Source organism: Lactuca virosa, chromosome 2 (assembly GCF_052849685.1).
Source record: "Lactuca virosa cultivar CGN04683 chromosome 2, Lactuca_virosa_CGN04683_v6, whole genome shotgun sequence".
Classification (NCBI taxonomy): Eukaryota; Viridiplantae; Streptophyta; class Magnoliopsida; order Asterales; family Asteraceae; genus Lactuca; species Lactuca virosa.
In genome coordinates this window covers 116,414,638-116,427,739 of record NC_136427.1, presented here as the reverse complement: position 1 = coordinate 116,427,739, position 13,102 = coordinate 116,414,638, and the positions used below count along the sequence as shown (strand labels likewise).

The 13,102-nt window shown below is 40.5% G+C and overlaps 1 protein-coding gene across 1 annotated transcript; it reads right to left on the bottom strand.

Moving 5' to 3' along the window:
• Window positions 1–998: 998 nt before the first annotated feature.
• Window positions 999–4,753, bottom strand: LOC145159388 (gamma-secretase subunit APH1-like protein). The gene is made up of 6 exons (XM_079078351.1): window positions 4,526–4,753; window positions 3,649–3,804; window positions 3,304–3,389; window positions 2,276–2,401; window positions 2,039–2,166; window positions 999–1,273 (listed from the first exon to the last, which is right to left on the bottom strand). Exons 1-6 carry the CDS (start codon window positions 4,636–4,638, stop codon window positions 1,124–1,126), a joined length of 759 nt encoding a protein of 252 aa, XP_078934477.1. The 5' UTR covers window positions 4,639–4,753; the 3' UTR covers window positions 999–1,123.
• Between the last annotated feature and the right edge of the window lie 8,349 nt (window positions 4,754–13,102).

The following is a 13,102-nucleotide window of genomic DNA, read 5'->3' as shown; positions in this document are numbered from 1 at the left end:
AAAAATATTTCAATTAAATAATCATTTAAGTTGCATAATGTGAAAGAGTTATGGTTCAAGATAGATGATCTATCTTGAATTATATTCATTTGAATAACCTCCTTTATAAAAAAAAATAGATAAATGTGTTCAAGATTTTTGGTTTGGCTCATTTAGAATATATGTTTGATATCTTAAAAAGATTTGATGAAACTTTTTAAGCCCGAATTAAAGACGTAATTATTTTAGTATTTTTGATCATGTATTTTAGATGTTCAACATGTATTAAAAATCTATTCGATACGACACACAAATGATTTGCCATAAAAAAATCTCATAATTTTTGCGTGCCCGCGTACTCGCCAATAAGAAAATAAAAATGTATAAAATAGTCTCAAAGTTTAGATTTTACATCATTAAAATCGTCGAGCTCTACAAGTGAGATTGGGTTGGGCTGGGCTCGGGTGAGGTTGAATTCAAGTTGACAAAAATAGATAATAAAATTGTCCAATCCGGTGCGATATATTTATATAAACATTTTGAGATTTCCAACTGAACTCGTTGTGTTAGATAAACATATTGATTTTCAAATTGACACATACATAACTTTTTTACATCCAGATTGTTAGATAAACTGGTGACCTTGGGATCTATTTGTTTTCAAGAAGATATGTTCTAAAGGGGTCAACAACATGGGTTGATTTCTTTTAATTTCAAACTTTACAAAAAAGAGGAAAAAGTAAAATTAGACTCGGATAAATACATTATATATTTAGGGTTTTGATAATTGTTAAATTACGATATCAAATCAAATATAAAATTAGAATAAGAATATATATATATATATATATATATATATATATATATATATATATATATATATATATATATATATATATATATATATATATATATATATAAACCAAAAACTTCAAGCATAACCCAACAGGCCATGGTTGGCATGTATCTAGTTTCTTTAAGATGATTTTTTTTTTTCCAAGAAGTTGATTAGAAAGATATTATAAAGCAAAAGCAATATCATTGATTGCACCTATAGAAGAGCCAAAAGGTAGTAGCAGTTTTAAGTTTTAAGTAACTATGAAAGCTGGAAACAGTTGGTTGGTTTGAGAATTGAGATTGAAAATTATGATTGATTTTGAGGAGTGAGCCTAATTTGAGTTTCGGTGAATCTCCTCCAAACCATGTTCCCACAGTAGGCTAAGGTTGACAATGCCACCACATACAGCAGCGGGATCCCGACAATACAACCACCTGACACCAGATTTACAAGAGTCTGCATCCAACCACATCACATAACTTTTTCAGTAACAACACTAGACAACAATATGCATTTCTTACACTAGACATGATATAAAAAGTTGCACTGCATTTGGAAATGATATCAATGGAACAAAAATTGCAACTTTTTGTCCCATCCCCATCCAAAAAGATGGCAAAAACTGTGCACAAGAACCTCAAAACAGATTGCACTGTGTTTGGCATGCACTGACACCGGATGTCAATGGACAAAAACTGCACACCCAATCCAAAAAGGTGGGACATAGACTCAACCATATCAACCACTTGTATGTGGAAAACACATGAATGCCCTCCTCAACATTGTATTTATTAATTTACCCACTTTACTAATTCAAACATTATACTGTCTTTTTTTCACCGCGTTTAAAAAAGAAAAACACAGCATCCTTTCACCATGTTATATGGATTTATTATTTCTTTTATGATTATTAAGATAACAGTTTAGTGGCTAAATCAATAAAAAGCTGGTTTTTCTGTATTTTGCTTGATATCAAAATCAGGTAAATCAAAAAAAGGGTCTTTTCTTTCACAAGGTAAAAAAAAAAATAAGTTACAGAAAATATTTAAGTGGCTAAACTGATAAAATGGAAAATCTACAACTCAACTAAATACTAATAGTTTGATTGATCCTTCATGATGATACAATGGTAGTGACTTCACTTGACTTGGCAAAAGACGTTAATGGCCTCAGCTCATCATAGAAATATGTAAAGATGATGCAAGGGAAAAAAGGTGTTACCAATGTTCCAGCCATCAGATGAAAGAAAGGAACAACCATTTGGTCAGTCTTATTCCCTTCAGCATATCCATTGAAAGCAATCACCATTGAGAAAGTGTGGATTGTAACAAATGCAAGGGAGATAATTGCTGCAAATTAAGAAACTATTATTATATTATCTAAACCATCGCATCTTGTGCTATTGCTTATCAAATCAATAGTGTACCAATTTAAGGTAAAAAAAAAATAAACAAGTACCAGAAATAAGAAAAAAAGGAGCATAAGAGCACTTGTCAACATAAAATGTGGCGGGACCAAATGAAGGAGTTAAGAGGCTGAGGCAGAAAAACACAGCATGAGCCAAACCGTGACCTAGTCCGCCAGCTGTACACAATTTAATCATTAATCAATCAACATCATCTCAAACTTTCATTATAACCCAAAAGTAACATCTCTGAAATTCTAGAAACAGACATGAAACAACTTATGTTGCTTATGGCTTCTCAAATTTTTCTTTTTTATATAATAATAATGCATGGCTAGTTATGTGGACTTACAGATTGCAGCATACATATACATATATCATCAATAATGAATAAAACTTTCTTACTAACAAGGTAGTGTGGATTGGGGATTTTGAGAGATTAAAAAAAAACATATTCTGGTTGGTAGTGGTACACTACTTCTAAGATCTATTGAAGAAAGAAACTGACTTACATGTGCACATGGATCTAAAACACTAGAAAATCATTGTAGTAAACTAAGGTAAGGTGTTTCTTTTTTACTTAATGGACTTAATCTCATAAGCAATATATGGGTGTTTCTTTTCAACTTAATAGAGTAGTAATTTAGGGAAATGTGTCATTTTCTCAAAATACTTTTCTAAATATTACTTATACAGACAGACAGCACTTAATGGGAAAAACAATGAAACAGACTCTGATAATGAAATTAGATAAGAAGTTACTAGTTGTGCCTGACTTATGTACTCCATCCGTCCCAAAATTAGTTCTCATCTTTTGATTTCTATGATTCAAATGGACTATTTTGTCCTTCAAAATTGAACAAGTTGATAAAAAGAATCAGAACATACAAGTACCAAATATATATATATATATATATATATATATATAGTGTTAAAAAGTTAATATGTTTGACTTGAGTAGTACGAGGCTGGGGTTCCAATAGTATAATTCATACAATCAACAAATTTTGAGCTTTATAACATATTTCTTCAACTAAATCGGAAACCATGGTGAGCAAGAAAAGGGTGATGATTAGATTACCAAGGGCAATTTGCATCTTATCAGTAAGATAGAGACGGGGTTTAGCAACTCTGTCAGCAAAGGCATCCAACATATCTTCCAGCTTCCTGATCAAAGCAATATTTTTTTATTATTGTTGAGATGATAAACATATAAAGACATTTCTAGGGTTAATTTTGATAATCACATCTCTTGCAGATACATGAGTGAATCCTTTGTCCAAACTTTTTTGGGTGGCATAAAAGATTGCAATCTTTGTCCAATTTCAATGCATGCCAAACACAGTACAACTTGTTCTGTCATGTCATTTAATAAACAAGCAGGAAGTAAAGAAGAATTGAAAGAGTGTAATGGAACTAAACATACTTGTAACCTCTCCACAACACAAGGCGAAGACCTTCTTGGAAAGCAATAGAAGTCAATATAAGGATTGCATAAGGCCACCATGCTGTTGTTTTAAGTGGAAGGAACACCCTCCAAACTCCAGAAAGCACAATCAAACTAATCAGCCACACCAGTGTACTATACACACATCAATGTACATATAAGCATACATACATTAGTTATTAGTATGTCTCCATCTTGGAAAAGGTAAAAAGAGAAACATTCTTTAACAATGAAACATCCGAAACATGCATTACTATCTATCTGACTAAGCTGTTGTTTATGGAACTTGATGGAGACAGTTAATTCAGTAAACATGGATGTTTCTTTTTCACTAAATGTGGAATGAAAGAGATAACAGAAATACGTTAACTGTAAAACCTAATCCAGGACCAATAGAAGAATCCCTTATCTAAACCCTAATCCGGAATCAATAAGAACTTCTAGTGAGGCAGTTCTTTTACCAAACCATTATGTGTTCTCTTCTAAATTTATGCTTACTTTCCATTGATGTTTTTATCAACAAATTCCACAATCGTTTTGATTACATAAGCAAGTAGCACGTATCCCACAATCTGTAAATAACTAACTATCAACTGATTCTTCAACATATGTGCATCCAGTCCGACCACATATGTGATTTACTAGCAAGAAGAAGTCCAGAATTACCTCTTTTTTCAAAGTAATTCAATATATCAGGTCCAGAATATACTGGTTGCTAATTGGTTCGCATTGGAGCAAAAGATGTAAACATTTTATTAGTGTTGAAATGGAAAAACATCAATGAATTGACATAACTATTCAACAACATAATCAGGAAAAATGAAAATAAAAACAAAAGGAGAAACAGAAAATTTACCTGGAGAGAAGGGTGAGGATCAAGAAGGGTTTAGTAGAGATGACGGTAACAAAGAGGGTAAGAGAAGGTCCAAGTGCTAGCAGCACATATCCGATCCCTGCTGCCAACGTCATTGCTTTCTTCTTCAACTTTCACTACAAAACTTTCAGCATCGAAGAAAGATCCTACGATAACTCAACACCTAACTGGATTTTTTTTGGGGTTTGATCCAAGGCCAATCTAGTCACCTCGACTTGGAAATTTTGTTTCTGAAAACCAACTTTTACCCCCTTCGATTCGAAGTATCTACAGACATGGTCCCTACGACTTTGGAAAGTTATGCCAAGTTTGATACACATCTTTCCAGGTCCAAACAGATCTTTCTGGCTGAATGGACAGTAAAGACTGTTTGATTTGCACAAAACAAGGGATCTTTCTGGCTGAATGGGCTGGAAAGACAATTATACACCAAACCCCGCCTCTTTCTTTCTTTATTGGATTATTAACTTTTTTAAATAACTTTTTTTAAATTTATTTTTTATTGAATTATTACTTTTTTTCATCATTCAGTACAGTCAATCGGATGTACAATCAAACAGCATGGTTTCTTTCCCAGTCAGAAAACTTTCAAAGACAACATTTTACCAGACAACACTTTTCCAGAAAAAAAACTATCAAACGAGACATTATATTTGTTCTTCAAAGAAAAATATACATACCATCAAAAAAAAACATGAAAATAATAATCAAGCTAGTAAAAAGGTAAATTTTTCACTATTTCGAGACAAGTATAATGTTTTTTCAGGGAACCACACTGTTGCAAAACTTAGCCGAGTACTCGGACTCGGTCATGTCCCGAGAAAAATACTCGGAATCGATCAAACACGGTCAGAATCGGTCAACATTGGTACTACTCAGTCAAACTTGGATTCAATTCGGTAAAACTTAGAGAAAATCGATCCAACTCAGAAAAGCTTGGTCAAACTCAGAAATTTTGATTTGTTTTAGAAAAACATCTATAGTTGTTATTGATATTCATCTATTTTATTATAAATTTTAATAAACATGTGATATTTGTTATATATATTGTAACATCCAAAAAAATACTAAATAAAGTTTTTGTTTTTAAGTCAACCAAAACCATCAATCATTCGATTCAAATCATTAAAAGTGTGACAGTGTGGAAAAATAGTTATCAGAGTACAATTCCAAAATCACGAAATGTTAAACACTAGTGGATGCGATGCGATCATGTCGAGCCCTTCCCTTTTGAAACAGAAGTACCTGAAAAACATTTAAACAATAATCGTAAGCACAAAGCTTAGTGAGTTCCTTAGAATACCACATATCATACATACATATCAGCCTAAAGCTGAAACAGGTCTATTTCACCCCTGAGTCACTTTCGACTCTTTGAGTCCATTCGACTCCTTCGGTATCTTTCAACCGGTACGGGTCTATTTCACCCCTACATCTAAGCATACAGTCATACCAACAAGAGACACAAAGACAGCAAGCACGTACATGCATATCAGTAAGTGTCATAGAGACAACTATTATCCTACAACATAATCCAGTAGGCTAGCATTGGTGCCTTCGACCCATAAGTACAGTGAGGAGACTCACCTCAATCTTATGATAAACAAATCACACACTCGAACTGCTACTACCACGACTCCTCACACTGAAAATATCCAAAATCAACCCTAATTAATGATCAAGGTGATAACCTATAATCAATGGTTCAACTCACATTCTGTCTTATTAAGGGTAAAAGACCATTTTACTCTTCCTACACTTGACCCAACTAATCATAATCTAAAACCCATAATGACCCAAGGCCCAAAAATGGTCCAAATGGACTTATGGGAGTACGTCATGCGTACTCCCTCATTACGCCATGCGTAATGGGCTTCAACAGAAAGGGTACTCGGGCTACAAACCTGTTATGCGTTGTGTACCAAGAGGGTACACCCGACGTACTCCTTTGTTGCCCAAAAATCACCATTAAGCTCTTAATGCTTAAAAACCATACGTCCAACTCATAGATCTTAATCTTGGGAAGGTCTTAACGGATAAAGTTGTCGCACCCCAAAACCAGAACCGCGGAAATGTTTGAGGGCGGAGGACGTCATGTACAGTATCATATCAATGCATAATAGTAAACAAGCAACAACATCATCCATTGCATTAATAATATAATTTAATACAAGTGTGTTCTGTGTATAGTTTGAAAGACACCAAAATATGAATCAAAATAAAAGACGAGTCTTGAATGTCCTCCGTCTTCTCAAAATCTGGTCCAGTGTACCTGTCTACTGGTGACCTGAGAATACAAGTTATTTTGAAAGAGTAGATCAGCATTTAAGCTGGTGAGTTCGTAAGTATTTGGTGTCAGTTGTTGTATATGTTTGATGAAAGTGTTTGTTTGTGTTTGTTTATAAATGTTTGTTTGCAAATGTTTGTATCTCCTAGAAAATCCTATATTTTCTACTTTAACTTGAAATGTAGTCTTCTACCAAGACACAACTGTTCTGTATGTTTGTTCCTTTGTAAAAAGTGAGTGTTTATCCCAAAGACTGACTATCATTTACCAAAAATATAGTTTACATTACCGTTTATGTGAGAAGATCACAATTTGAATGTAATGGGAAAATAATAAAGAAGTACTTGTAGTATTTGTGTATAGTAACTACCATTGTACTAACTACCTAAAAAAAGTTGTTTTAATTAAGGTAAAATGTGATATAGTTGTAACCATACTTGATTGACAAATAAAACACGATGTTCGAAGACATCGAAATGGTATGACATTCATCACCCGTAGACCTGTAGGTCCCACTGTAGCTAGCAGTAAGGTGTAGGATGGTCAATCCCGTGTAGATCTATACATAAATTCACGCTCTCCCTCCAGGAGACTCTGGTTACAAAACGTGACACGGTAGTATATTGTCATGCCATGAAGTAGTGGCTCACATTAATGTTATAGTGTTCTTGTATTTGTATAGTGTGTTCTCTTTGTTCTAGTGTATTGTATGTTCTCTTTGTATGTATGTTCTCTTTGTTTCTCATTATAGTATGTTCTTTCTGTTTCTCATCATAGTATGTGTAACACCCATAAAAATTGAGCCAAATTAAAACATTTTAATTCATTCAAAAACCATTAAGTTCATACATCTCGTTTTCAAAATAGTTTAAACATCAGAGTATCCCCAGAACCATATCACATAAATCATAAAATATGAGGAGCGGTACGATCACGCCTTCGCTTTGCCACGATCTCCTGAAGTACCTAAAACAATACACTGAAACTGTAAGCCGAAAGCTTAGTGAGTTACCCCCAAAATACCAACCGCGCATAAAGATACTCATAACATATCACAAATTGAACAGCCATGCGCGTTGGGTCTACTGTGTGACTGGTCCGCCCGCACCGGGCCTTCAGTCCACTTGGTCCACCCTCCGAATCTAGCCATGTACATCGAGTCCCAGTGTGATTGGTCCGCCCGCACCGGGCCTTCAATCCACCTGGTCCACTCTCTGAGTCTACAGTATGACTGGTCCGCCCACACCAGGCCTTCAGTCGGCCTGGTCCACTCTCCGAGCCTCGGCACGTCTGGTCCGCCCTCTTGGGGCCTTCAGCCTATCCGGACCGCTCTCTGGGCCTTCGGAATATTCGGTCCGCCCTGGGTATGTTGGCCTACAGCACAAAGCAGGACCCGCCTCAACCCAACCCCCGTCAAACAACCATGTGCACATAAAACAATCAATCACATAACAAATCCTTAACCAGACTATCGGTCTAACAGATCACATAGCATATCAACAACCAGGATTCCGACCTAACCGGTCACTAGCATAGCATTACCCTATATACCGGGTACCGACCTTAACCAAGTCACTAACATAACCTTACCTTAAATACAGGATGCAGATCTAGCAAAACAATAACATAACCAACAATACCCGGATTTCCATCCGATAAAGGGCCGGCCTTGGTGCCGTAGACCCTGTCGATATAGTGAGGATAACTCACCTGCAATTGCCGACTGAAGAGATACGACCAAGCTGCTCCGACCACCGACACGAAGTTCACCACAGCACACTACCAAAGAGCCAATACCAAAATTACCAAAATACCCTTGGAAGTCAAACTGGTCAACTCTTGGTCAAAGTCAAAGTCCTCAGTCAAAGTCAACCTTCCTGGTTGACTCTACTCGCCGAGTCAACCCGTCGACTCGTCAAGTTCCTATACTCAGAAACTCCCATAACACGACTCAACTCGCCGAGTCGCCCCAAGACTGGTCGAGTCCAACGATCTCCGAGTCCCATCCTGTCCAACTCACTGAGTCGCCAACCGACTCACTAATCCAAAGCTTTAACCCCAAGAGGTTGGGCTCTGCGACCAGACTCGCCGAGTCCAAGGCAATCTTCAACAGACTCGCCGAGTTGTTCTTCCAACTCGCCGAGTCCATGCATACGTTCATACAACTCGTCGAGTACACCCATGTGACTCGCCGAGTCTCTTCAGTTCTCAATCCATACAGAGGCTTTTCGAGCCATGCAGGGGCTCCAATCCATAAATCCACTCTTCTACAGCCTAACCCTCACATAAAGTTGCAACCTTTACGTGAAACCAAGGAGATATAAGCCCAAAACACTCTAGGGCTAGGGTTTATGACAAAGGGGCTTCACCAATAACTCTTAGACATGAGCTTTATGACATTAAGGACCATCACAAGCTTAGATCTGGAGTAGCAACCTCAGATCTAAGCTCTAAACCCGAAATAGATCTCAAACAAGCTAAGGAACTCCAAATCAACCACCAAGGATGAACCCAAAAAGGAAATAGCTTAAGATAATGGTTCCTTACCTCTGAGATGCCCCCAAACTGATGTAGATTCCAAATCTACACAAGCCCCTTGATGTTAGCCTCTAATTGCTCAAGCTCCTTCCACCAATTTCCTCTTCCAAGCTCCAATCTCCTCAACAATGGAGTCTTACACGAAAATTAGGGTTTCTAGATCTCAAAAGGGTAGCAAAGAGGCTGAGGGTGGGTTATAATGTGCTTTATATAGGGCACAACCTCCGGAATTAGGGTTTTCTCCCTTCAGCACCAACTCGTCGAGTCCAAGCCGCCGACTCGGCGAGTTGGCCACTTAACCCGCGACAGATTTCCGCTCCGACTCGGCGAGTAAGCATGCCTACTCGTCGAGTCCCTTTCCTTAGTTTACACTTTAAGTCCTTCAATAGCACCTCTGGAATTTGGGGTGTTACAACTCTCCCTCCCCCCCCCCCCCTTAAATTAGGCTTCGTCCTCGAAGCCTACTGCAGTATACGCTTCAGAACAAACCCCTCGCACTGCAGACTCCGATTTCTCAATCAACTCATGCTCTTACAAACCCTACTTCTGCATCTCTCTTAAAATGGCTCATTCTCACGTGGCATCCTTGCCACTACTCCAAGCCGACCATCGGCCTTTCAACTCAATAACACTACATATTAACCACGTATTACCCGATGATACCATCACTTCAAATCAGGAACACACCTTCGCGCCCTGCGAACGCTAGATACCACAAACACCCACTGAGCTCTGGCAAGACACTAATCCATCTTCCTTCGCCCAAAATTGGCGATAACCCTGATAACTTGCAACCTGGAACGAATCCTCATGATGGAATACCCCAGATTGGAATACCTCCACATACATAACTCAAGCCTACAACCATACTCGGAACTAAGGACCTTGTCCTTGCGTCACCCTTGAACCCTTCGGTTCGACACAACGGAGTGCAACCCGCTCACAACTCCATATCACGATCTCTAGGTCCTTGACCTCCGACTGTAATATCCTTATACAGTCCTCAGCACCGGTCCAGACTACTCCCGAGTCTGTTAACCTGCTATCTCACCTTCCTCTGTCCCAATCTCCAATCTGGAACCACTTTCCTCCTCCTCTTCCAAGGAGACTGAAAACATTCCTGCGCATCATCCAACGTTGCCACAACCTCAACGGGCATTCAACCCGTATGTGCTTCCATATATCTGGTACAATCCCAGTGCTTACTACCAAGCACTTTCGATCATCCATTTACTCCACTGTCTTCCTTTCAGAGGACCTAAACTCCTTCCGGAGCTACATACCTTCCCTTTCCAGGAAGTCTACTCAACAACCCTTACCGCACCTATAAGTGCCACTGAGCTAAACTCCACTCTACACTATCCATGTAGAGCAACCGCTATTCTCGAACTCCCATATACTCCGAATCCGATCACATAACTAACAAGGCCCACGTACGGCCTCCAGCCAACTCTATCATCATGATCAATACTTGGGGCCAGACCATATCGATTACTATTGCATGGTGACATATTCACTCATTCTCCTCCTACCGATCCACTAACACATACAGAGTCTTCAGCATGACTGGACCGCCTTTCCAGGCCTTCAGCCTATCTGGACCACTCTCAGAACCTTCAGCATGTCTGGATTGCCCTCCCGGGCCTTCAGCCTGTCTGGACCGTTCCCCGAGCCTTCGGCCTGGCTGGTACGCTTTCCGGCCTTCAGTCTATCCGGACTGCTCAAAACTATCGTACGTCACCCTGAACCATCCTTCCCGGGAATCTCTCCCATGCAGTCTGTTCTAGCCCTCTTGGGGTTCCGAACTCCAGCTCCATTCCATATACTCAATTCCCGGTCTAACCCTAGGCCTTACAACAATCAGTCACCCTTTCCGAAAACCATGGTCTGTGCTCCGCCCCACTTGTCTACCACTTGCTCTCACCGATCCACACCCTCAGCAAAACACTGCTGAAATCCAAACAGCTAACCATCCTTGGATGCATGTTGTTTCACCGGAGAATTTTCCAATTCTCCCCCACTTAGTGCACTGACTACTAACCACCGATGCCCAAAACCGGCATAGCTCAATCGCCTTTACTCCATATATTCCCTCTTAACCATGAATTGACTCCCTCAGGAGTGAGTAACCTTCACCGAATAACCCTTCCGCCATCGCACACCCGAACTCCAGGGAAGTTGAATCTCACCTGAACACTTCTCACATCGCAGGTGCCATACCTAGCAAAGATATCATATACCTTATCTTTCGACCAAGAATCCTCCTGAACGCTAACCAACTACAACCCTAACTACTAAGATCCTCAATCATACTACGAAACATGCGGAACAAGGCAGACAGATTTACAATACCACACAAATAACAAGATAACAAGGTGGAAACATACCCGCAGCTGCATCTGGCTCTGCCCTGACCTCCTCTGCTGTAAGCTGGAATGCGCGTCCCTGAGCCCTCGGAGGCTCCGCTCCACCCTGACCCCCGCCAGTAATCCTCAAAGTGGCCGGTGCTGGAGCCTGCACCGATCCTGCAGCAAACTGTGGGCAGTTGGCCCTCAAGTGTCCAACCTGATGGCAGTGATAACGAATCCTCATATCCTGTACCGGGGCTGACTGACGGCAATCCCTCACATAATGCCCCTCTCTCCCGCACTTGCGGCACGCACCACCGGTCCTACAAACTCCGGTATGACCCTTCCCATACTTCTCACAAGTGTGGCTGCTCTGACCCCCAATCCTGGAGTCAACGGTTTTGAACCGTTTCGGCGCCGGCTGCGACGGCACCGGGGCCTGCCTCTGCTCTCGCAACTGCAACTCAATCTCCAAATCGCGCCGCCTGGCGGCCTCCTGCAACTCTAACAAGGTATCACACCTCTGCGTGGACACAAACTGTCTAATATCCCTCTTGAGCATACTCAGATATCGGGACATGTGAGCCTGCTCCGAAGCAAACTCCGGGCAAAACATTGCCCTCTCAGTAAACATCCTGGTGATCTCCGTCACCGACTCTGAATCCTGCTTCAACTCCAGGAACTCCTGAGCCAACCTCTCTCTCTCAACCTGCGGAACATAACGAGTACTGAACATCTCCCGGAACTGATCCCAAGTAACCGCAGCCCGCTGCGTATCAGAATAAGATCCCGTAGTCAACCTCCACCAATCCTTCGCCCCGAGCCTCAAAAGGTTCAGAGCACACCTCACCCTCTGATCCATAGGGCATGAACACGTGAAGAAACAACCCTCCACGTCTAACAACCATCTCATAGCAATGATAGGATCCTGAACTCCATTAAAGGTAGGGAGCTTCGTATTATCGAAGTCCCGATACTGAAAACCTCGACCGGTTCCTCCCCCTACCGCTGCTACAGCCGCTGTAGCTGCCGCGGCAGCCGTCTCCGCAAGAGCTGCATAGCGCTCATCAAAGTACTCAACTATGGCGGTCTTGATCGACCCAAACATCTCTGGCAACTCAGCCCGGAACATGGCAGCAACCTCATCATGCAGGATCTCACGAATCCTGGCGTCCAACTCGTCCGTACTCATCTGACCAATGACCTCGGGTGGTACTGGTCCATCCTGACCGCCCTCTCTTGATCCCGATCCCGAACCGGATCCTGCCCCGACACGTCTCGTAATCGCCATACTGCAATACACCAACGAGACCCTTAGACACATCACATATCCACCCGGGGGAACTATCTCATAACCGATACCCTAGAGAGTTGTGACTTCCTTGA